General features: G+C 36.8%; 2 protein-coding genes across 6 annotated transcripts in view; both read left to right on the forward strand.

The window, feature by feature from the left end:
- LOC139950408 (uncharacterized) overlaps window positions 1–7,676 on the forward strand; it is a 78,991-nt gene extending 71,315 nt beyond the window's left edge. For both annotated transcript variants that reach the window (XM_071949063.1, XM_071949064.1), the window contains exons 12-14: window positions 499–687; window positions 1,516–1,674; window positions 2,136–7,676. In XM_071949063.1, the coding sequence (XP_071805164.1) occupies window positions 499–687; window positions 1,516–1,674; window positions 2,136–2,264 (477 nt within the window). In that variant the 3' untranslated portion in view covers window positions 2,265–7,676. The remainder of the gene's footprint in view (window positions 1–498; window positions 688–1,515; window positions 1,675–2,135) is intronic.
- An 804-nt stretch (window positions 7,677–8,480) lies between these two features.
- The window catches only part of LOC139950409 (uncharacterized), a 182,436-nt gene continuing 167,736 nt past the window's right edge, over window positions 8,481–23,180 (forward strand). For 2 of the 4 annotated variants that reach the window (XM_071949065.1, XM_071949068.1), the window contains exons 1-5: window positions 8,481–8,575; window positions 9,254–9,407; window positions 18,936–19,059; window positions 20,383–20,537; window positions 22,521–22,701. The gene's annotated coding sequence lies outside the window, so the exon portion shown is untranslated. Of the gene's footprint in view, window positions 8,576–9,253; window positions 9,408–11,385; window positions 11,549–18,935; window positions 19,060–20,382; window positions 20,538–22,077; window positions 22,166–22,520; window positions 22,702–23,180 lie in introns of those variants that run through there. The other 2 variants (XM_071949066.1, XM_071949067.1) reach the window with 2 other exon arrangements.

Below are 23,180 nucleotides of genomic sequence, written 5' to 3' on the forward strand. Positions count from 1 at the left end.
AATGCTAAAAAAGAGTATACAGTCAGGTTCTTATTTTAGTAGTAAAAATATACGACAGTACAAGATTCACTCATGTGACAGTTTTCATCTGTCCTTGTGATATTTATCTTTGATAGTGAAAACATTATCTTTTTTGGGAGGTAGTATTAAGTACACCAGCAAAAATTGTCGGTACCAAAATCAGGGAAAGTACTGAGTATCCAGTGGTATACTCATACCGTTGTATGGGTAAAACAAAGTAACATTTTTTCCCCGGATTCAAGTTAAACATTCGGTGGTCGGCTTGCTTTGCCTTCCAACTCTGGGACCACCGTTAAAATCCCACCTGAAAAGAACCAGTGGTTAACAACTCAACGTTTCTATCAGAATGCTCTTATCTACCCCAAAGAGATTTTCAAAACTCTTTTAGTTATTCTTCCACCATGAAAAGTTTCACATCCGACAAAATTAATAAATTAAGTGAAATTAAATAACAATTTGTCATCCTTCTATTTACAGCGGTACCCAGTCATGTGGCAGGGGCTTCTGACCCTAAAGAACGACCTTGCTGCTATTCAGATGCACTATGTCTCAGGGAGTCAGGGAGTTGCCCAGGAATCGTTGCAGAATACCCATCATTCCTTGAGGATTGCACAGCGTATGAGGCTTGAACCATCACAGCTTGAGGGAGTCGGTAGACGGATGCAGGTATGTTGGAGAAGTTGCTTCAAGTGTTTTCTTTTCAAAGCAAGTTTATGCAAAGAATAAAGTGTGGCTTGTTGTGGTCGAGTGGTAAAGCTCTCTAGACTGAAGCTCAGGGCCCAATTTCATAGCGCTGCTTAACGGTAAGCAAATTTGTGTGCTTACTGTAGCAGAAAAATTTGCTTAAGCCTTAGCGTATTTTACAGGTTAGCAGAAAAATTGGGCGGCCATATTGCATGTTTACCGTGGATTTGCATTGTGAGGTCATTTATTTTCGTGTGGTAAGCACCGGAAGGCTAGCATGCCTTTTCGTGTGCTTACGGTTAGCAGGGCTATGAAATAGAAATTGCTCAGTAAGCACAAAATCGGCCGCTAAGCAGCGCTATGAAATTGGGCCCTGGTGTTTTTGATCTGCAGAGTGTGGGTTGGAATCCCGGTCAAAGAACTTGTGTACTGCACGTACAAGCACCCAGGAATGAGTTTGCCTTGTAATTCCAGCAGTGGCTGCTTTATGTTCCACAGCACCGTGTAAACTTTTAGAAGGTGCTACAGAGAATTTTGTTTAACAATTGTGTGCTAAACAGAAATGAGCAGGATGCCAGTCACAATTTGTTTTGTGTGACATGGTAGTTTAGCTGGTAACCTTATTCTGGTAAGCATACATTGTTTATGCTTAGCTACTTTTTGTATTGAAGCAGCTCTATGGCGTTTGGCAATGCTGGTTGCAAGAAATTGTGACTCTACATTTTTATTTTTATTTTAGGAAGTTGTAATTTCATATCCGGAAATGTTTTCTAAATTGAGTTGTTTTTCCCCTTTGTCTTATTTCCTAAGGTGCTTGAGGAGTCATGTGTCCTGCTGGCTTTGCCATGTGGTCGAGATCATCTGGATGTGGTCTCCCAGACAAATACGTTAAGGGATGATTTCATCACGTATCTCCAGCAGAAGCAAGCTGCCGGGATCATCAACGTAGCAGTCCCTGGAACATCGCAGGTAAGAGATAGATTGTGGAACCCACGCGGCCCTTCCGTGGCAAACGGTCCAACTTAAAAACTTTGTGGCACCCATGGCTTTCAGATTATATCCCTTTGTTCATTTAAAAGCAAAGATATTGCTGAAATCCGGAGCAAATAAGTCAACACAAGGAAGAATAGATTAAGATTTAAGGGCATAATAACTGAAAGCTTCTATAACCAAAAGTTGTAATTGCTATTAGTTTTAAGAGAGATTACCAAACAGATACCTTAAGTTACTACAGCTTTTTTACATGGCATATGGACAAGTTACATATCCTTCTGTAATTTTGTTTATAATTATGAAATTATACAACACTTTCTATGGTTTTGAATGGGGGTTAAAAATCACTGAAATATCAAAATAAAATTCCCATTAATTTTTTTTTTATTTTTATAATTTAATTATGACTCACTTTCTCTAACCCTCCCAATCTGCAGCCTGCTTTTGTGGTTCACATCTTCCCACCCTGTGAGTTCACCCAGGCAAACCTTCTACGAGTAGCTCCAGACCTCATGGAAAGCGTCACAGACATAGCCCATCTGATGGTCGTCATTGCAACCTGCTGACACTTGGTGGCGCTGTTCATCTACTGTCGTAAGCTGGACTTCACCATGGGTCCACCTTGGTTTGCTCTAAAAAAAACACCAAAAAAAACCTGAACTTTTCCAACATTGTGATGGAAACATTAATGGTTCTGTTTGTGTTGTCGAAAAGTTTTTTGGTTTTCAATTTTAGACTGTAAGGGCCATGTAACACGAGGCAATTTACAGGCAACCAGTTCCAGGCAATCTCCAAGAAGAAAAACCATCATCTTCACAATCGTCTTGGGGAAACTAAGATGTATGTTGTACTCTCAAAGTTTTTCATTTAGCATGCAGTGAAGTCAGTTGCCTCCCAAGCCGCCTGTAAAACTTGCCCGTGTGACAAGGCCTTAAGATGTTTTGTACGAAACCTGCTCAATCTTGCCATTACTGAAGAAGGAAAGGTAGTGCAGATATTTGTCGGAGAATGAAATCCCAAGATGGGTGATATTCTGAAGCTGAAGAAGTGTGAGACATTTGTTCACATTTTGTTTAAGACAACTTGACTCAAAAGTCAAGGCATAACCATTGGAAATAAAGTACAGCATTGGTGTAGGATTATTTGTTTATTACAAGCAAGAGCTCCAATTTTGCTCAAAGTTTTAAAGGGAATGTACACAACTCAAAACAAATATTAACTTTAAAACTGACTTGGTAACGAGCATTTGGGAGCTGTCGATAGTATAAAACATTGTGGGAAACGACTCCCTCTGAAGTAACGTAGTTTTTGAGAAAGAGGTAACTTCTCACTAACTTAATAAAAGACTTCTAGCTAGAAGTCTTTTATTCTTATCTAAAAGCACACCAATTCGTCCAACAAGGGTGTTTTTTCTTTCATCATTTTTTCGCAACTTTGATGACCGATTGAGCCCAAATTTTCACAGGCTTGTTATTTTATGGTTATGATGAGATAAACCAAGTTAGAAGACTGGTCTTTGACAAAAACCAATAGTGTACCTTCCCTTTAAAGCTGAGTAGGCGTACAAACCTCTGTAGAAGCTTGACAAGTTTGCCCTGCTTCGATATGGCTATTGCAAATCATTGCTTTTAATTTTGTGTTTTAGAGAAGTTTTAAGTTGACCGTATAGTCAAGAGATGTTTTTACTTTTGTGCATAAATGCGACTTGGCACATGCAGGCTCTCAGAAAAGAAAAACTGCTCCGCAGGCTTTGTCCACTTGGGAAAAAAATATTGCCTGCAGAAAGTTGCGTCTATAGAAAGCTGCGTCTCTCGATCTTAAATGATGATTGAGATTCTGAAGACTGCAAATTTCTTAGCATTACACACCTGAGTTATCGATGCTGTACTTTATTTGAACAAAATTCAAAAGACATTTAGAAATTGCTGCTAGCTCTGTATTTGTCTCAGTTTATAAAGTTTTGTAGAGAGAAGAATCCGTCCAAGAACATGTTCCTCAACATGGTTTTTTCGTTTTACGTTTGTTTCTATTGTAAATCAGAGATATTCACTCTTTGTCAAGATGTTAAACTAAAAAAAAAAAATTACAGGGAAACAAAATCAACCTCAGATGTGTTTTATTGCATGTTTTTTTTTCTTAGCAAAATATTCTTTCATGTTGACGCTTCTAGTCATGGTTTTTTCGAGGTTGAAGACAAAACAAAGTTAGTTGTCAGTCTTTTTGTCATGTCTCACAATTTATAAGTTTAAATACAAATTTGGAACTGATTGGTCCAGATACACACTGCAAATTTACAGAAATTCAGAAGCTACAGGAATTATTTTATGTTATTGTATTAGAATTTTTTCAAATCACTTTTTGATCACTTTGTGTTGGCGAAACCATACTTTCCCTTGTAATTCTTGGCAAAATTAATTTTTTGAATCTTTAAAAAGGTAATACCTTCTTATCCTTAATCACAGAACCTCATTTTGTTTTTCAATTTGTAACACTTCATAGTTTTTTTTTTCAATTACTGTTTGAAAAACTCCTTTATCTCATCATTAGTAACATTCGTTACTCTTCTAAAATCACTTCACTTTCTTCAAAAAACAATTTATTCCACAGAGTTCCACAAAGACATGTGCAACCTTGCTTTGAAATTAAACATTTTTTGTTTGGGCGAATACAGTGAAAAAGCTGTATCTAGTTCTATAGGCTGTTGTTTTTTGTCACCAATAAACGCAGCATGTTACCAATAGAGGGCGCTACTGATATGGCAGCCCCACTTTTATGTCACTCGTATATAAGGACCAATTATTCATTTTAAAAAATGTTGAAACAGTTCGACAGTTGCTTTACCGTGTTTTTTTAATTAACTGTCTGAATAGAGTCAAGTTTTGTCACCTTTGAGTAAAATAAAAAACGTGAGATTTTTATAAGATTGTAGTTACAAGTGTTTTTACAGTTAAATGAAACAAAAACATTCAAAAAGAAAGATGTAATTTGATTTTTGTTAATGCATGAAACTCAATGTCATTGTTTTCTCTGTGATATTTCTGCTCTTAAGAAAAGAAAGCGCTCAGTTTGCGAAAGCTTTTAAGCGGACTTTGAATCAGTTTTTAGTCAACATTTGTTCATTTTATGGCACATTACAACCAGTTTTTGTTTAGGAGGATTATTCTATGCTAAGTAAATTCTTCTTCTGTTAAACTGAGTCCACAGCCGGTAGTTTTCAAGTGTACTGTTCATCCCAATACTGTAATGTGGCAGGACACAGTCTCATGAAGTAGTAGAAGTTTCCCGCTAAGCAGAAATTAGCAGGGTACCGGTCACAAACTGTACATAACACGGTGTCTTGGCTGGTAATCTGTTTTTGCTGCTAAGCAATATTTTTCTTTTCAGCTTTATGAAATTGTTGCCTGTTCTGTGCAGTGCACTTTAGTTTAACATGTGTAAGAATATTTTTTTTGTTTAATTTGACACCAAACATGGAGTTCGTTCTCGCTTTGTACACGCACACGAATATAGATATTTTGTTACTTGATTGTGGAAAGCTTTCTTTGTTTACAACCAAAGTTAAAATTATCCGCATCAATTTTCTTCCTGGTTCACTTAAGAGTTTCAAGTCTTGTTTACGTGATTCGTTTTTCATGTTTATTGAAGTAATGACAATACTTAAAGTTTCCGAAGATGTGTATTGTTAGTAGACTTTGGATGTTATAAGGGATAAAAAAAAAAAACCAGTTCTTGATCAAACTGTTTTGTAGTGAGCCCTTGCCAAACGCTTATACCAAAGTAAGGTTTTTCATGTTTATTTCCTGTTACATTTTCCTGTTACATTTTTCAAGTGATGACCGCATTTGATTTGTATGCGTGGCAAAAACTAATATGATTATGATTAACTTTAAAAAGATTTATTGATTTAGGTGTTTTTTTTACACAGGTATAAAGAAATATATATATATATTTGGGATACTATTTGTGGGAAGTTGGTGTTGAGGGGTTGTCCGAGTTTTGTGATTAGGTATGCTGTGTACTGTATTTAAAGATTAAGACGTAGGGTGTCGTTTCTAGCTCATGCAGTGTAACATTTTTGTTGTTGCTTTAAAGGCAGTGGACACTATTGGTAATTGTCAAAGACTAGCCTTCACAGTTGGTGTATCTCAACATATGCATAAGATAACAAACCTGTGAAAATTTATGCTCAATCGGTCATCGAACTTGCGAGATAATAATGAAAGAAGAAAACACCCTTGTCACACGAAATTGTGTGCGTTTAGATGGTTTATTGCGAGACCTCAAGTTCTAAATCTGAGGTCTCAAAATCAAATTCGCGGAAAATTATTTCTTTCTCGAAAATTATGTCACTTCAGAGGGAGCTGTTTCTCACAATGTTTTATACTATCAACCTCTCCCATTACTCGTTACCAAGTAAGGTTCTATGCTAAAAAATATTTTGAGTAATTACCAATAGTGTCCAATGTCTTTAAGAAGAGACACACAAGTTATCTGTATTCATCTGTATGGTTGGTAGTCTCTGCAGAAAAGGAAATTTCTTATGTGATTCTGGCAGGGATTGAACCTTGGACCTTTGGTTTACCGAATAAAGGTAGTTCTCCGTTATTTTTACTTTGACCAATGTGAAGTTTGCATTGCTATCTTTGTAAGCCCAAAAGTTCAAGTTTTGGTAAGGTGATCACTACTATGTTTCACTCGGAGTGTGTCGATTAGAACAACTTTCATGGACACCCATTCAGTATGTTACCCAACGACATGCAAAAGCTTAGAGCACACTTTTTTTTGCATATTGAGTTAACCACAAGTCTCTGTGCTGGACAGTATCAAACAAAATATCCCTCTGTAATGGCTGGTTTATTTGGCTTAATGATAGCTGTAGAGTTGGGTTTTGCTGTTGTTGTCTTTAAAGTTGCTCGCCACAGTGCAGCCAATGACAAAAAAGAAAAATCAGAAGTATGATTTGTCTGTACAATAACGTCAGGCTTGTTTACCAACTAATACTACAGACGTAGCACACACACTGTGTTTTATCCTTGTCTTTTGCTGCTATTTGCTGTAAAATGTTAGTAATACAGTGCAGCCAAGTGTGATGTGTGGCCCGGTAGCAGAACCTACGCATGGTTGCATCTTGTTTCGATTGTCACGGTGTTTTATGGATTTAAAGAAAGGTTTTTTCATTATGGTGCTGATATGATCATGTTTTCTGATGTGATAGTGTTTCCCTTTGAGAACTTAGTGCAAAACATGTTGTATAAAGTGAATAGTAGATCTCCACTATTGAACTAAGTGATGTATAGAATAAGAAACATAAACAAAAAATCAAAAAACAAAGCGAAAAAACAAAAAAAAGAAACTTAAAAAAATTGATTGTACAGAAACAGGTTCTCCACAGATTGATGTAAATGTAGGCTTTCTTGTACAGTATATCACTTTTGACTTTGGAAAAAGATTACCTGATTGGTTGTTGGCATACCAGTGACCCTAGAGGGCGGTGTTCGTCCTGTGGATATGTAGAGTATGGTCCATCTGTAATATTTTAGACTAGGGAGGTTACATCCCACTCCTGCAACCATTTGTATAACTATTGTAGTACGGTATGAATGTGGGTTTATGGATATGTGTGTGTGTGTGTGTGTGTGCGGGGCGTGCTAGTGTACATAAAGATAAGCGACGTGCGCACTTGATTGAAGCTTTACGTCTGTTAAAAGTTGCGAGTGTGGAGACTTCATCAGAAAATTGTAGTTGACTCGACTTTATGATTACAAATTTCTGAACCTAGTGTACACTTGACCCGTAGTTTGTGGGTGGTTATATTATTGTATCAAAGATTAAGAAGAAGAAAAAAAAGTGTACAGTTGTTGTGTAAATAACTCTCTCATGTGACTTCTATTTTCAAAGAAAAAAAATAACAAAGCTCCACTGATGTAAATTTTTGATATTGAGTAAATAAATGGAGAGAGATAAGAGTGATGATAATACATCTATGTGTCTGTGTTTCATTTTATTTTAAAATGCGTGAAATTGATCAGAAGGAAGTGCTTTCACAAAACATCACACAGTTCTGGTGAAAATCAAATGATTTTCGAGAGTCAACTTTTAAAATTATCTCAACAAATTGACAACTGACAATTGACAATCAGCAATATTTTAACTTCCGGGACCATTATGGTCCCAACCATTGATCTCAATATACAAGTCCACAGCAAGCAGAGCCGGATGGAATTGGATCCCCTGCAGGTGAAATAGAGATGTGAAGCTTCAAAGGCACTGGACACCTTTGGTAATTGTCTCTCTTTCTTTGTGTATCCCAACATACCATTAACAAACCTGTGAAAATTTAGTCATCGAAGTTGCAAGATAAGAATGACAGAAAAAACACCCTTGTTGCACAAACTCTGACATTAACGTCTGAAAAAATAGCTTTTAGTTTTACTTTGTTAATATTTGAAGAGATACTCTTTGTATAGCGGACGCATAAAGTTGCCGCGTTTTTTCATAACTCTGAGCAGACGACAAACCACGATGTAAACAAACAACAACCTCTTTCAAAAATGCTGTTCTTGTGGTAAACACTTAAATTACTAACAATCAGGATAAAGACATTAAATTAAATACAAAAATAAATCTTCGTATATATAATTAGAAGTGTACACATTATTTACAAAATTGTTTTTTATAAGATGTCTTTTTGTTGGGTATTTATAAAACATGTTAAGCAAAGAATGGTAATTTCGAACACGTGGGATTGTGCGGTCGGTTTTGGCATATCACGGCTTTCTCTGCTGTCAGATTTTTTTCTTGTAAATTTCTAAAATAGTCGATGTTTCTAGCTCGTGCAAACCCTTGGTGAAATTATCTACCTTCATTCAAGGAAAAGGTAGGCCAACATTTTGTTGTGAGTTTCCCTCCACATTTATTTTGTTATTTTGTTTAGATTTTTAAAAACGAAATCGCCCACCTGTCACTGGTGGCGCTATAACAAAAACTGTCAGTTGTCAGAAACATGGAGGAAGGAAATTTTGTTAGAACATGGTCAGAAAGTGTTCCCCTTTTCACGGTAATATACAATGACTAATTGCTTTTATGGGGCTAAATAAACTGTCAATATTGGAAAAACGTTTCAGGCCCTGTACAAAATAGTACAAACATGACAAATAAAAACGAAAACTAACCTAGTACAAAATCACATGATGATTTCTTGATTAAATGTAAATATTCACAGTCACACAAACGCAAGTGGAATCGTTGCTTCAGTATTAAAAATGCATTGAAGCCAGTTTGCAATTTTCTAGCTATTTTGTCATGTCTTTTTCACTTTTTTTGCAATTTTAAGAGCAAATTGCTGAGTTTGAAATGTGTCATAAACACAGAGCTGCCCTGTGTGCACAAAGTACGACCATCCAAACAAAAGTCAGTTAAAACTAAAAACAATGTTACTTACAGCATCCCAGGGTCTAAGAAGCGCTATAGTTTTTCTTTCTTCTGACAATGCAAAAGTCGTTCAGTTTCCTCAGATACAATAATTAAAAGAATTTCTCCTCCCCTTGCCCCTTAGGCAATCACTTTGCAGCAAGGATGGGGCTGCAGGAAAATGGCAGAATTGTTGTGGATGTTTTCTGTCTGTTTAACAGCCTGAAATAAAACTCACAAAAATGAAACTGCAAAAGCTCTCAAGGATGTCTCCGATTGAGTTCCACCTCTGGAAATATGTGAGTATTACTTTTATACCTGACAGAAAGACTCAAAAAGTTTCCTTGCATGATTCCCAAAATGTTCTAACAACTTGAACGCCCTGTTGTACCTTTAATACATTGTAATCAGTGATGACTTTAATACCATCAGTCTCTGAAAACTAAAACCTGGAAACAAAAACACATTTTGAGATGCCTGCGCGGTTGTTCCGAGCTATCACGAATATGAAGTTTTTCTTGTAATCTGATGACTGCAGAATGTTGCAATGGACTCTAAACCAGAGTATGAAGAGCCTGTCTGACAGATGCTTCACATGCCTTTGGTAGTTGACGAAGACCTGAAACAGAAAGCCAAGTTTCCGTTAATTGGCTGGCAGATTTTCTGAAGAGTGACTGGCACATTGATGATGTGACTTATGTAAGCAACCATTGCACTTGAAAATTAAGCCCAGCAGTTTGGCAAAGATGTTTCTGTCAGCAGCAGTTACCATAAACTCAGGTCTAGAAATACACAGAAGCCATTGAGGCATGCCCTATGTTGCCCTTGGTTTTGGCCTTGGTGCCCCTTTAAAATGTTCACAAACATAAAGATTTTTGGATGGAAGTGCCCTTTTGTAAAATTAAAATGGCTTTGCCCTCTCAAAGATGATATTTGAGGCCTGTTAAATATTCTTTTCTTATGAGGTTTACGTAAACTAACCCAACAGCAGCAAGGCACTGAGGGTCACAAAAGGGGCTTATGGGGGCTGTAGCCCCCACCCCCATCCTCCCCGTTCCGAATTTCAGAAGTTGAACTATTGTGTTGTTTTCAATTGTCTAGCTTTTAAAGGCAGTGGACACTATTGGTAATTGTCAAAGACTAGCCCTCACAGTTGGTGTATCTCAACATATGCATAAAATTTGAGCTCAATCGGTCATCGAACTTAATGATGAATAATAATGAAAGAAAAAACACCCTTGTCACGCAAAGTTGTGTGCGTTTAGACGGTTGATTTTGAGACCTCAAGTTCTAAATCTGAGGTCTCGAAATCAAATTTGTGGAAAATTACTTCTTTCACAAAAACTATGGCACTTCAGAGGGAGTTGTTTCTCACAATGTTTTATACCATCAACCTCTACCCATAACTCGTCACCATGAAAGGCTTTATGCTAATAATTATTTTGAGTAATTACCAATAGTGTCCACTGCCTTTAAGTAGGCTACAGCACATTGCCATTTAAAAGGGCAACCTTTTTTCTTTTCCTGTCTGGAAGCATTTGTGTCGTCACAAAATCACATTCTTCTTCCTCCAGAATGTCTTTTGACTCAAGTACATCCATTTAAATTGTTGGTACTAATAGTCAGGGAAGACAGCATTTAGCAAGATCGTGTTACAAAGACTGAGGGAAGGGCTAATTCTTCCAACTGTTTACGAGATTAATGGCTGCTGGGATAATATATGGCACAATCAATCTTATGTCCATGTAATGCTTTAAAGGGCAGACTTACAATATTGATTAATAAAAGCTAATTATAAAATTGCAATTGTATTTTGCTTGGAGGTCAGGATGTACTGTCGCCGAGATGTTTTTCTGTCTGGAAGTCATTGTCACTTTAAGAAAGTTGAATACATTTGTCAAAAATTAATAATTGTGGTTTTCAATTTTTAAATACTAGAAAATTCAGAATTCAGTGTTTTGTTGTTATTGTGTGGTAAAAAAAAAAAAAATATATATATATATATATTTTTTTTCTCATTTTTTTGTTTTAAGTTGTAGTTATTTTGTTACATTTTTTCTTCATAACTGCAAACTTGTAATGTACACTTGAAAATTTCTTAATAGCGACCCAACAAGGCAAATATGTACCTACCCTATGAAAAGGAAATCATGTCTGTTTGGTCAGTAGAGAAACAAGACTTTTGTCCATGGAGCGTACACACGGCACGTGCCTTTCATTTGCAATCAGTATAATGTACTCAGTGGTAGGCTTTAGTGACATTGGACGATACCTGAACAACACACACACCACCACCACTACGGTGGCGTCTGCACATTATAAGGCCGAGGCCTACCAACTTAATATTATTGAACACCAGCGGCTTGTTTGTGGTGTTTTATTTTCCTCTTCTGGGTCTCCCTCAGACAACAAAGACGTGGTAGGAATATTATAACGGATCGTAAGTGCAATTAAAATTTTAATTTTGATTTTAGTTTAGTAGGCCTAATATTGTCGCTTGGAATGAGTTTAGGGTTTTAAGCTATAGTGGGGTCAGGTTGAGCAATTTGTCTCGCTGAAATAAACTGAGGGTGGAGGTGGGCATGGGTGTGTGTGTGTGTGGGGGTTTGGCCTTCATGATTCGATAGATAAGTGGTACACAATTTTTCACAGCGTACACAAATTCTATTCATTAAAACAAATATTGTTGCGTAGGCAAATTTATCCTTGTTCTAATAATTGGATACAAAGTAAAGACGATGATGTGGAGCATGAAATGTCCCTAATTAAAAAAACAACTAATTGAAGATGGAAAGTGAATGTTTGATAAAAAATGTTGTGTATTTGTAGTGGCTGTTTTGTAATGTTTTGTTAAATAAACATTGGCTTGCAAATGTGGTTTGGAGACGATTGCTGACTGGTTGTTTATGGAATTGTTTTAAATCGAAGATGGTTCACACAAGAGTGTGGGTTCGAGTCATAGTTGTGGCACCTGTGTCCTTGAGAAATGCTGTATCAACATTGCTTTGTCCTTCAGATGGGGTGTTAAGTTGTTATTCGAACTGCCTCTAGCTACTGGGCAACCTCCGTAGTCTAGTTGGTAAGACACTGCTCTAGAATTGCAAGGGTCGTGGGTTCGGACCCCACCCGAGTAATATGCCTGTGATATTTTTTCACAGGACTCAGGAAAGTACTGAGTATACAGTGCTAACACACATCGGTGTATGGGTAAAAAACAAACATTAATATTCGTTATTCCTGTGTCTTATGATTGGTAGTGCATGTAAAAGAACCATGAACACTTATTGTGGAAGAGTAGGGGTTAACAGCCGGGGATTCTGGTTCACATACGTAGAAAGCACCCTTGTTTACAGGTTTCCTCAGGCTTGTGAGCTAGAGTAAGTTCACTTTTGAGGTATTCTTGATTTTATTGGAAATATATAGCATAAATATTGGTAAAATATGAGGAGTAAATTTATGCAACATTGTGTAATTAAAGAGCCAAAACATGAAATATGCAAATAATTCATTAAAAAATAAAAAAGTTTTGCAAACTGTTCACCAACCTAATCACCCCACATTGCAAGACATCTTTAAAGAACCTCTTTTTTTTGATGAAAGCCTTTGAAAATGACTCTTTTTGAGTTAAAACACAAGGAATTAACAATAAAATAATAAGATTAATTAATTAACAATTTATTTAGAATAATTAATTTGTTACTAATTAATACTCTGTTTCTCATCAATGTAACTTTTCCAATAGATGTAACTTTTCTAAAAGACATCCTAAAACAGTAAAATAAATCCAGTTTTCCTCTGACAAAAACATATATAATTAATTTATAACATTTACTTCCCACAAAAGTGAAATATTAGATTCAAGTGGGACATTTGACATGACTCTATTAGTGCATTTCCGTCAGGTCCAGGGAACCATTTCCTGTTGTGGTGTTAGTTTTGTATTTTTTCTAGACCCAGATAAAAGGTCCAGACGTTTCCCATATGGTACGATCCCCTTGTCAATCACTTGGATTGCTGGGGAAAATGAAAGGTGGTTTTTATTTGTAAAAAATGTAAAGTGAACTGTAAACTTGCTGCTAATTTGCCATGATATTATGAGCACATCACCAAATAAAAACTTCAAAGTCTTTTTGAAAGATATAGCACAAATAATCATAGGTATACGTTTGGCAATTACTCCTTAACATTATTACGACAACACAAACTGACTTTGTTAGAAGTCACAGTGCTCAGAGTTCTTTTTTAAAATATTTTTTAAAATATTTCCTTTTATGCAAGTCGCCTGACACACAAGGCCTGAAGGCCACTTCAAGGTGTGGGCTACAATTATTTTTTTCCAGAGGCCATTGCCACCTACTCCTAGGGCTGAAACAGGGTTACCCCCTTTCACAGTCCATACGAATGTAGGCTTGGGTATCTTCAATTCGAAGCCTAGCCGGTAGAGCAGAAAGCACTACCTCTCTAATTTTATGTAGCAAGTGTCACGACCGGGATCCGAACCCTCACCCTGCTGATCAAACACCAGTGCTTGAATCCGGTGCTCTTAACTGCTCGGCCATGACACTGCTCAGCTTTCTATAGTGTGAAGCGTTTTTTTTAGGGTCATTTCACTTTGAAGTAATGTAGTTATGGAAAAATAGACAAGTTTTTATCCCCAAAAATTTGTATCCCAAAAGAAAATTTGCTGAGAAATACTTTCTGCTAAACAGCTTTATGAAGTTAGACCCTGATGACCTACAGTTGTAGGCATATAATGCTGTGTTAAAGCCATTGGACACTTTCGGAACAGAAAAAAAATAAAAGTTCACAGATTTACAAATAAATTACAGGGTTTACAGAAGGTACTGGTGAAAGACTTCTCTTGAAATATTATTCCATGAAATACTTTACTATGTGAGAAAACATTAAAACAACATCAATTCTCGATATCGAGAATTAGGGATTTATTTTAAACACATGTCATGACACGGCGAAACGTGCGGAAACAATGGTGGGTTTTCCCGTTATTTTCTCCCGACTCCGATGATCAATTGAGCCTAAATTTTCACTGTTATTTTATATAAGTTGTGATACACGAAGTGTGGGCCTTGGACAATACTGTTTGCCGAAAGTGTCCAATGGCTTTAAGCAGGTCCATGAATTGGGTCTGGTTTAAATTTCATTATCCTTCATTGAAAAAGGAAGTACTTCAGACAATTGACATTGTTATAATTTTTTTATGGCAAGTACACATCTCTTTCAAAGGCTTGTCTATTTCCTTGTACATGTATGCATTGAAGTTCAGCCTTGGAAATTAATCTTTCACTTTTGGATCTTCATTTCAACGGGAATTTCCCCTTTTGAACTAATCAAATTTTATTCAGTTTCTTTTAAAACAAGGATGATCGAGTGAAGGAGATAGCTTTTGAAAACCTTTTAAATAACTGTTGCTTGTTTCAGTTGCTGCAGTCAAAATGATATTAACTTCTTGATATGGGAAATCTCCTTGAGACAAGTAGACTAATTGGCGGCTTTGACTACGGCTGTTGCTAAGGGTGTTGCTAAGGACTCCCTATACTTTAATGCATGATGACCCGGAAATCTAGTCGTATCCGTAGCCGTAGTCGCTATTGCTGAATTTTTCAAGAAAGTTAGGATTTGCGGGATACGATGTATGAAATATTGGTTCCAGTGACCTCTTTACATTTGGGCATCTGTGACTGCCGAGAAAAAAAGCTTGAGCAAGTGGTGACATCATTAAGTTGTCAGACAGATCTTGTTATTTTGCAGTTACTTAACTTTGAATATTTGTCTCATGTGTGCAACATATGCAGGCCTTGAACGTCGCTCTTGAAGGGGCACAGCAATTTTCCCTCTGGTTAGGGGCATTTCTATGAGAAAAATGTAAATTTGTATTGAATCCTTGCAAAGGGCATCACAGCAAAAGCACGCAGGGCATCAAGGCAATTGCTAGTGTGGGTGCCATGGGATGTAATCTACCTTTAAAGGCAGTGGGCACTATTGGTAATTACTCAAAATAATTATTAGCATAAAACCTTTCTTGGTGACTAGTAATGGGGAGAGGTTGATGGTATAAAACATTGTGAGAAACGGCTCCCTCTGAAGTGACATAGTTTTTGAGAAAGAAGTTAATTTTCCACGAATTTGATTTCGAGACCTCAAATTTAGAAGTTGAGGTCTCAAAATCAACCATCTAAACGCACACAACTTTGTGTGACAAGGGTTTTTTCTTCTTTCATTATTATCTCGCAACTTCGACGACCAATTGAGCTCAAATTTTCACAGGTTTGTTATTTTATGTATGTTGAGATTGACCAAGTGAGAACACTGGTGTTTGACAATTACCAATAGTGTACAGTGTTTTAACAATAATGGTCTTTTACAGACACCGAGTTCTCAAAACATTTGTAACGTAGAGAAAGAAAAAGTGGAGCTACTTGCTTTCTTTTCTGTTGTATAAACCAATAATGCATCACAACCATGTACAACTTGATTATGGTTATTTTAGAAACAAGTTTCCTTGTTCAGAAAGTGTCATAAATAATTGAAAGTTGCACGTAAAAAACCTTACATTATAGCATTATACACTTCATTGAGACAAGTGCGGGAGATGTGATACCATCAACTGTTTTAAAGGCACTGTGGCCACTATTGCTAATTACTCCAAATAATTGTTAGCATTTAAAACTTACTTGGTAACAAGCAATGGAGAGATGATGATAGTATTAAAACATTTTTAGAATTAGCTCCCTCTGAAGTAGTGTAGTTTTTTTCAAGAGGAAATTTCTCACTCAAATATAAGACCTCGGACCTTGAGCATTTTTAAGCATCTGAAAGCGCACAAATTTGTGCAACAAGGGTTGTTTTTTCTTTCATTATTCTTTTGCAACTTCAATGACCAATTGAGTCCGAATTTTCACAGATTTGCTATTGTATGCATTAATGTTGGGATACAGCAAGTGAGAATAGTGGTCTTTGAAAAAAAAAAAAAAAAAAAATTACCAAAGGTGTCCAGTACCTTTAAATGTAACACTTAAACATGAAGATTGTTTCTTTGTCAGTCTTTGTCTGATTGGCCATATGGTGCCATGTTGTATTTCTAGAACGGTAAACATCTGGGTTATGGTTAGTGTGAGGTTGAATTGAACGTTATTTCATTGTTGGTTTCGCTTAGTGTTTTGATTAATTACACTATCTAAGAGGTCGTATACATAGAGTGTACTTTCTGTATGTTTTGGCACGCACATCTGCTTCCTGCACTTGGATCTTTTGTTTTAAAGATGTAGGGCATACTAAACAGACTCAATAATCAAAAGTTTTATGAAACATGATACGTAGCACACAAAAGTATCAACTTGAAATTTCCGTTTTGTTATTTTTAATTTTTTGGGGGCCAAACACCACCAACAAAACACTGAATCCTTAATTTTCTATAGTATATCCATGAAAAACAAAACAATTTTTAAAACAAAATATAGGTCTATTGTATTATTGATTTGATAGCATTTACTTTCAGTTTTTTTTCACCTTTCATACCAGATAAAGACTGTGCAAGTTTTGCACGTAATTCTAACACCTTACAAACATGATATCTCAAAATATAATCTTTATCACACTTTCACAACATTATCTCTGTAATGGTGAGATTAATGTTTGTTATTGTCTGGATACAAATTGTATAGATAAGTTTACCTCCCGTTGGCGATTAATTTGCTATGAATGCAAAATACTGATAATAAAGCACAATATATGAGTAAATCGTGTCTTGTAGCTTTTAACAACTGCAGTGCCATAAAGGCACCTGGGGTCAATTTCACAAAGGTTGTCCTAACTTAGGACTAGTCTTAAGCAATGCTAAGAGATAGGACTGGTCCTAAGTTAGGACCAGTAACTCATCCTAACTTAGGACTGGTCCTATCTCTTAGCATTGCCTAGGACTAGTCCTAAGTTAGGACTACCTTTGTGAAATCCACCCCTGCATTCTAAAGGCACTACATAAATGTTGATAATATTAAATAAAAATAATTTACCATCAAAAGACTCCATCATTTTCTATATTAACACTGGGACTGGGTCATTCTGGATTGCCAATTTTGTTTGCTATGTCCACTTTAAATGCACTGAGTGTACACGTGTGGTAATTGTCAAAGACCAGTGTTCTCACTAGGTGTATCACATCATAAGCATTAAATAACAAGCCAGTGAAAATTTGGGCTCAATCGGTCATCGAAGTTGCGAGAAAATGATGAAAGAAAAAACACCCTTGTTGGACGAATTTGTGTGCTTTCAGATAGGAATAAAAGACTTCTAGTTGGAAGTCTTTTATTATTTTAGTGAGAGATTATCTCTCTCAAAAACTACGTTACTTCAGAGGGAGTCGTTTCCCACAATGTTTTATACTATCAACAGCTCTCCAATGCTCGTTACCAAGTCAGTTTTAAAGTTAATATTTGTTTTGAGTAATTACCAAACGTCTACATTCCTGTTAAAAGGCATGTCTAGTGAGCACTACATAAATGTTGATAATAAAAACTTTACCAGGCAGGAATCTCCATCATTTTCTATGTCATTGGGTCTTACTGGAATGCAAAATATGTTAATTAAGTCTGCTTTAAAGGCATGTTTAATTAGTAGGACCTGACAGCATACATTTAACCTGTATATGCAAATCAGATTAGACGTTTGAGTGAATCAGTGATCTGTGTCCAATCGTTGAACTCCACCTCACCGTACATTTGCGCTTGATATTTAAAACGTCCTCCTCTGCTGAAAACATTTTCTGCCTCATGAGGCAGAGAGACCTTTCAGCCGTTGTCAAAATCAATTTTTTTTTTATAGTTTGAAGTAAACAGGCTTGCAACTTCTTGCAGCTGATTTTATATGTTTTCTTCTTTTTGATTAGTGCCATTAAAAACTTTACCATCCTTTTGAACAGAGTCCTCTTTTCTGTTTGCAATAAACACAAATTGCTCTCAGTTCTCCCTTCGTCAAGAATGTGAGATTTCCCCTTTTTAGCTGATTTCCTCTTTTTGGGGGTTTTGATTTTCCTCTTTTCTTTCTTCACTTTCTCTGTACAAAAGTATAGGAATATTATCTTATCTTTTTCTTTTTGGATAGTTACTCACATGTCGCTATAGTATAAGCTAGCATATCTGTGCACGGCATTAGGGCCTAACCCCAAATCATCAAAATAAACCATTTATAATACTCCAGAATGCACATTTGAGGGCATTTAAAACCAAAATAAACACCAAGTAGATCACAAGTGTGAACTTTTTAAAACATCCTTAAAAGGAAGACATTTTTTGCAATGATTTACTGATTGAGTGTCAAACACTCTGAATACTGCAAATCCATTAATCAATTTAAGAAGAAAAACAAATTTCTTTAAAGTAGTGTCTTCAACTTCAATTCGATAACCCCAATAAGGGGAATATTAGTTTGTGGGAACTAGGGCAGATTTTCAATATCAAATTTGTTTACTTGCTGTAAATTATGGGGTTGATGCAAATGTCTCTGTCACAAACAGCCTGAAGTGCGAAGATATTGTTGTATAGATAAGTTGCAGTAGACGCCATCTTTACAGGCAAAATGCATTTTGTCTTGCATGCGCGTCGAGCGCTGCGTTTATTAACGCAACCACGCTGTTACTAACCGATTAGGCAACGAGTTTTATTAAAAGTGCGCGTGCTGCATGCCGTTCTTGCGCAACACGCAAGGCTGTGTGTTCCAAATTGCCGTAAAGATGGCCGATTTACGTCATGTGGGAACTATGAGTGTCTATAGTGTCAAAGTTGAACTGTCACTGTATGATGTATTCATTACAGCACAGGGAGTCTCACAGCTGTTATGTGGACTGTGGAGGAGTCTTGAGATGTGCAGAGGATCCCCATCTCAAGGTCACTATCCTCATCTTAAGGTCAACTCACCAGGCTGAGAGAGACTACACTGGTATGTAACTTCATCCATTAAAGGGAATCTGTAGTATTTGTAGTGTTTAGATAGAGGCACCAAGTTTGGGTCAGCCTTGCCCAAATCCCACGTTGGCCATGTGGGCTCAGTTTCATACAGTCTGTATGCACACAAACTTGCTTAGCACAGACAAATCGTGCTTACCAAATTTGCTTACCAGAGACAGATTACCAACCAAAATTCCATAAAGTTTACATTGTTAAGCCTGTATGCTTCAATTTTTGAAAGGACAAGGGCACCAAGGCTTTTTCTCCTTGGTAATGGGGCACCCTATGAGGTAATTGTACACTTAAGCATTTCAAGGGCACCAAGGCAATGACCAGGGGGCATGGAGGCAACCGCCTTCTTTGCCTCTGTGAAGTATCAAGCCTGCATTGTTGCCAATGGTTCCCAACTTTGTTATTTTCTGGTAATGAAACCAGCGTTGACGTCTGTGTTTACATAACCCATCATTTCCCAAGCGCTAATCATCACAAGTCACTTCCTGTTGGACAAAGAAAAAAAAGAACCCAAATGTGGAAACACATCCATCAAGGTTGGTGTGTGTTCCTTTAATTACATTCCAGAGCTGTCTCCTTAAAGAAGGAGGCGCATCATCTTAAGATGAAACAGAGATATCTTTCTCATAATTTACTGCTCACCCCTGTTCATTAAAATGAGCCATCTGGATGGTTTCTGAATCCTGGGACCAATTCTATAAGGGCTGCTTACTATTAAGCTGAAAATATTGTGAAAATAAGCAGGGTACCAATCGCAGACAGCATGTGATATGTTATTTTGGCTGGTTACTTTCTTCTGGTAAGCAGAAATTTTGTTGCATTTGACTTTTTGTGCTTAATCGACTTCTGCTGCTCAGGGCCCATTTTGATACAGCTGCAGAGGCTGACAATATTGCCTAAACATGTTCTGCAAGGCAAAACAAGTAGAATACCAGCAGTCACAGATTTTATATGTGAAATAGTATTATGGCTGGTATTACTCTTCTGGTGAGCATAAAATTGTTGTGCTTAGCAGCTTTTTAAAATTGGGCCTAAAAGTAGAGTTTGTTCACTCCCAAATTATGGATAAAGTTTGCATCACAATTTCCAGTATGCTATTTTTTGAACAGGAAACATACTAGCCTGGTGTTTACTGTGTTACCAGGTGAAATGTGACTGCAGTGAGTTCCAAGTGTGAATCATTCATGGTCTTCTTCCACACACTGACCTTTGTTTTATTGCTACCTGCAATTGTTTCATCTGATTAATTGAACAAAGTGAAATATTAGTAACAAAGAAGGCTTGTTTTGTTATTACTGTGCAGATAACACAGGTATCTGCTCGACATCCAAACAAAGAATCTTCAATAATGTCCACATGTTGCATGGTGTTTGGATTGAAGTACCTAGCAACTTATTACACTTCAGCAGACAGTCTTAGGAAAATACTGTTGGAACAACTACTTTATTGAGACAGCAGGTAAGTGAAACGACTTTATGCAGAGCCACTCATGCTTAATCACAAGTAAGTCTTAATTGTTCTGAAAAATAGTATATTAGCTGTTGCACATTGTTTACCAACCAAAAGGACCGATGGTATAAATGCAAAACAAAAGTTAGTGGCCCGACATTTTGGCCCTAGCAGAGTCTTTTTGAAGGCTAAAAGGTGAGAGCTTGGATAAAAAAGTCAGGCCTCTAACCTTTTTTTTTTTGGGGGGGGGGACTACTTGTTTTATCTTTTCTTGAGATTTTGTATTTTATTAAAAAGTTTTATAAACTTATTAATTTGTGCTTCTGGTAAGGGCAACCTCTATGAGGAAATTTAAATTTTGTACAGGAACATTACGCAGGGCACCACAGCAAAAGCACAGGGCACCATGGCCGGCAGTTGCTATGGGTTTCTGTGGGTATTTCGAGACCTGGCTTTTAGTAGACTGTTCGCTTAAATGACTAACTGAATAAGAATGTGTGAATGTAACATGGAATTTTGCTGGTATGACATCAGCGTATGTGACCTCTTTTTTTTTATCAGTTAGTCATCCCTATCTCTCATCTTCACTAATGTGTAATGTGGAATCTAAAAAGACCCTTTCACTCCAGATAAAATTCCCAGGAAATTCCTTTCACACTTGACTTACAAACCATAGCAAACTCCCTGGGAAACAGCTACCCCTTTCTTGAGAATTAGGCTAAGCGAGATAACCTTGTGGTCGGCAAACAAAATGTTCATGCTTTCCGGGAAAACAAAAACATGGGGTGGGGTGGGGTGGAATTGGCTCGGTAGTGTGAACAGAGTTTTAAAATAACTAGCAAGGATCACCAACTAAAGTCACCAGTTGGTGAAAGCAGCAGGGTTTGTGTTTTTTTTGTGCACTAAAGTTTAAACTCCCCAGGACTTTCCTGGGGTTTTATTTTCTGGGAATTGGCTCGGTAAGTGTGAACAGGGTTTTGAAATAACTGAAGTGACCAGTTGGTGAAGGCAGCAGGGTTTGCATTTTTACTGAAAGAGAAAAACTCATTGGCCCTACAGATTTTGGCAATCTTGCCAGGGATACATGACTGTAGTACAGGGATGTTGTTCTTTTAATTTCATAATGTGAATGTTTGCTGTTCCTGTTTAATGTTTATAGACTGCTAGTTTATGATGTCATAGTGAATAAGTCCTGTAAATTTCTCTGTGAATCTTTGCACAATGACAGCATTGTTTTTGTTTAATCAGATCTTACGGCACGTATTCTTTCATAGTACTTATTCTGTTTTTGTTTCGTTCTTGTGACCTAAAGTTGGTCGGACACATGGCATTGATTATATGTATTTTCCTTGTCACTTTCTATTTCAAATGAAACAATTCTGATAGAACTTCCTGGTGGTTGAAACCCGTTTGAGTTTTACTTTTGTGATTGGGGTTACATGTATGTAACATGTTGGATGGTACTGTTTTGTGATGAAAGGTGTTAAGTAATAAATCTGACAGCACAGCGTTCGAATTTGAAGAAACAAGACTGCAGGGCGTGTAGCTCAAATTCTTTGCTGGACCGAAATTTATTTTACGAGACCAGAGTCAAATTGAGTTGAACAAGCACTCGGAGAAGGTCTTTGTGTTCATGTGTAAGTGTACTTCTATACTCTTGAAAGAGTCACCATTTACAGTCAATTTTTTTTTCACAAGGAAGTTGCTCAATGAGGAAATTTACTCGATCAAAGAAAACACAAGACAACCACGCTTGTCCCATTGTTTTTTCACTGGCCCCACGCTTAAATCAAAGGACTTGTGCCTGTGGTCCATCAGTGTCAATTTTGAGTCCTACAGAAGATTATTTTTTCCATCTGTGACATTTTACATTTTTGTAACAGTCTTTAGCAGCGCATTGTATCTCTGGAAAATGCGCTTTTACAAGTCTTACTTATTATTATATATAATCATCTAAGACTTGTTGAACATTTTGTATTTGAATCTTAACAGACTTTGGAGTCACTCTTCTCGCTAAGTAAGAGAGCATTTGGTTACACCTCTTCATCACATCTTAACGCTACGGAGGAGACGAAAGCATCCATCTCAAGACCAGATGCTCTTGGCATGTCTGCATTCCACCTCGACACTTAAGAGACCATTGAGAGCGGAGAAAACATTTGAAGTTGTGGTCGTAAGTACGCACTATTTTTAGTTAAAAGTTGATAGGGGGTTGGAGAATGTTGAGGCTTGGAATATTTCATAACATGCTATTTCAAAAATTCTGAAAAACTATGTTGTGGTTGCTTGGAGCTTGAGTTTGGTTTTGTTGATGTTTGAATGCGTACAAATTACTGTAGAGCAAGCTCCAGGATTTTAATCTAGATTTGGTAGAAGGGGTCAAATTTTGCTACAGCCGATTTCACAAAGCGCTGGATTAATCCTATCACGAGTATAGGACGAGTAACTTGTAATAACTTAGGCTGGGTTTAATGCTTCCTAACGTCTATGGATACGAAACTTCCGAAGTCCTAAGATTGATCCTAAGTGAGGAAGAGTTTGGTGAAATTAACAGCAGGATATTTAAAAACTAGGTTTCCAATGTGTTCACTTACAATACTTTAACATGTAGTTGACAGATAAAACAGGGTGTTCAATATTAAAGCAGGGTGT

The sequence above is a fragment of the Asterias amurensis genome, chromosome 18 (genome assembly GCF_032118995.1).
Source record: "Asterias amurensis chromosome 18, ASM3211899v1".
Taxonomy (NCBI): Eukaryota; Metazoa; Echinodermata; class Asteroidea; order Forcipulatida; family Asteriidae; genus Asterias; species Asterias amurensis.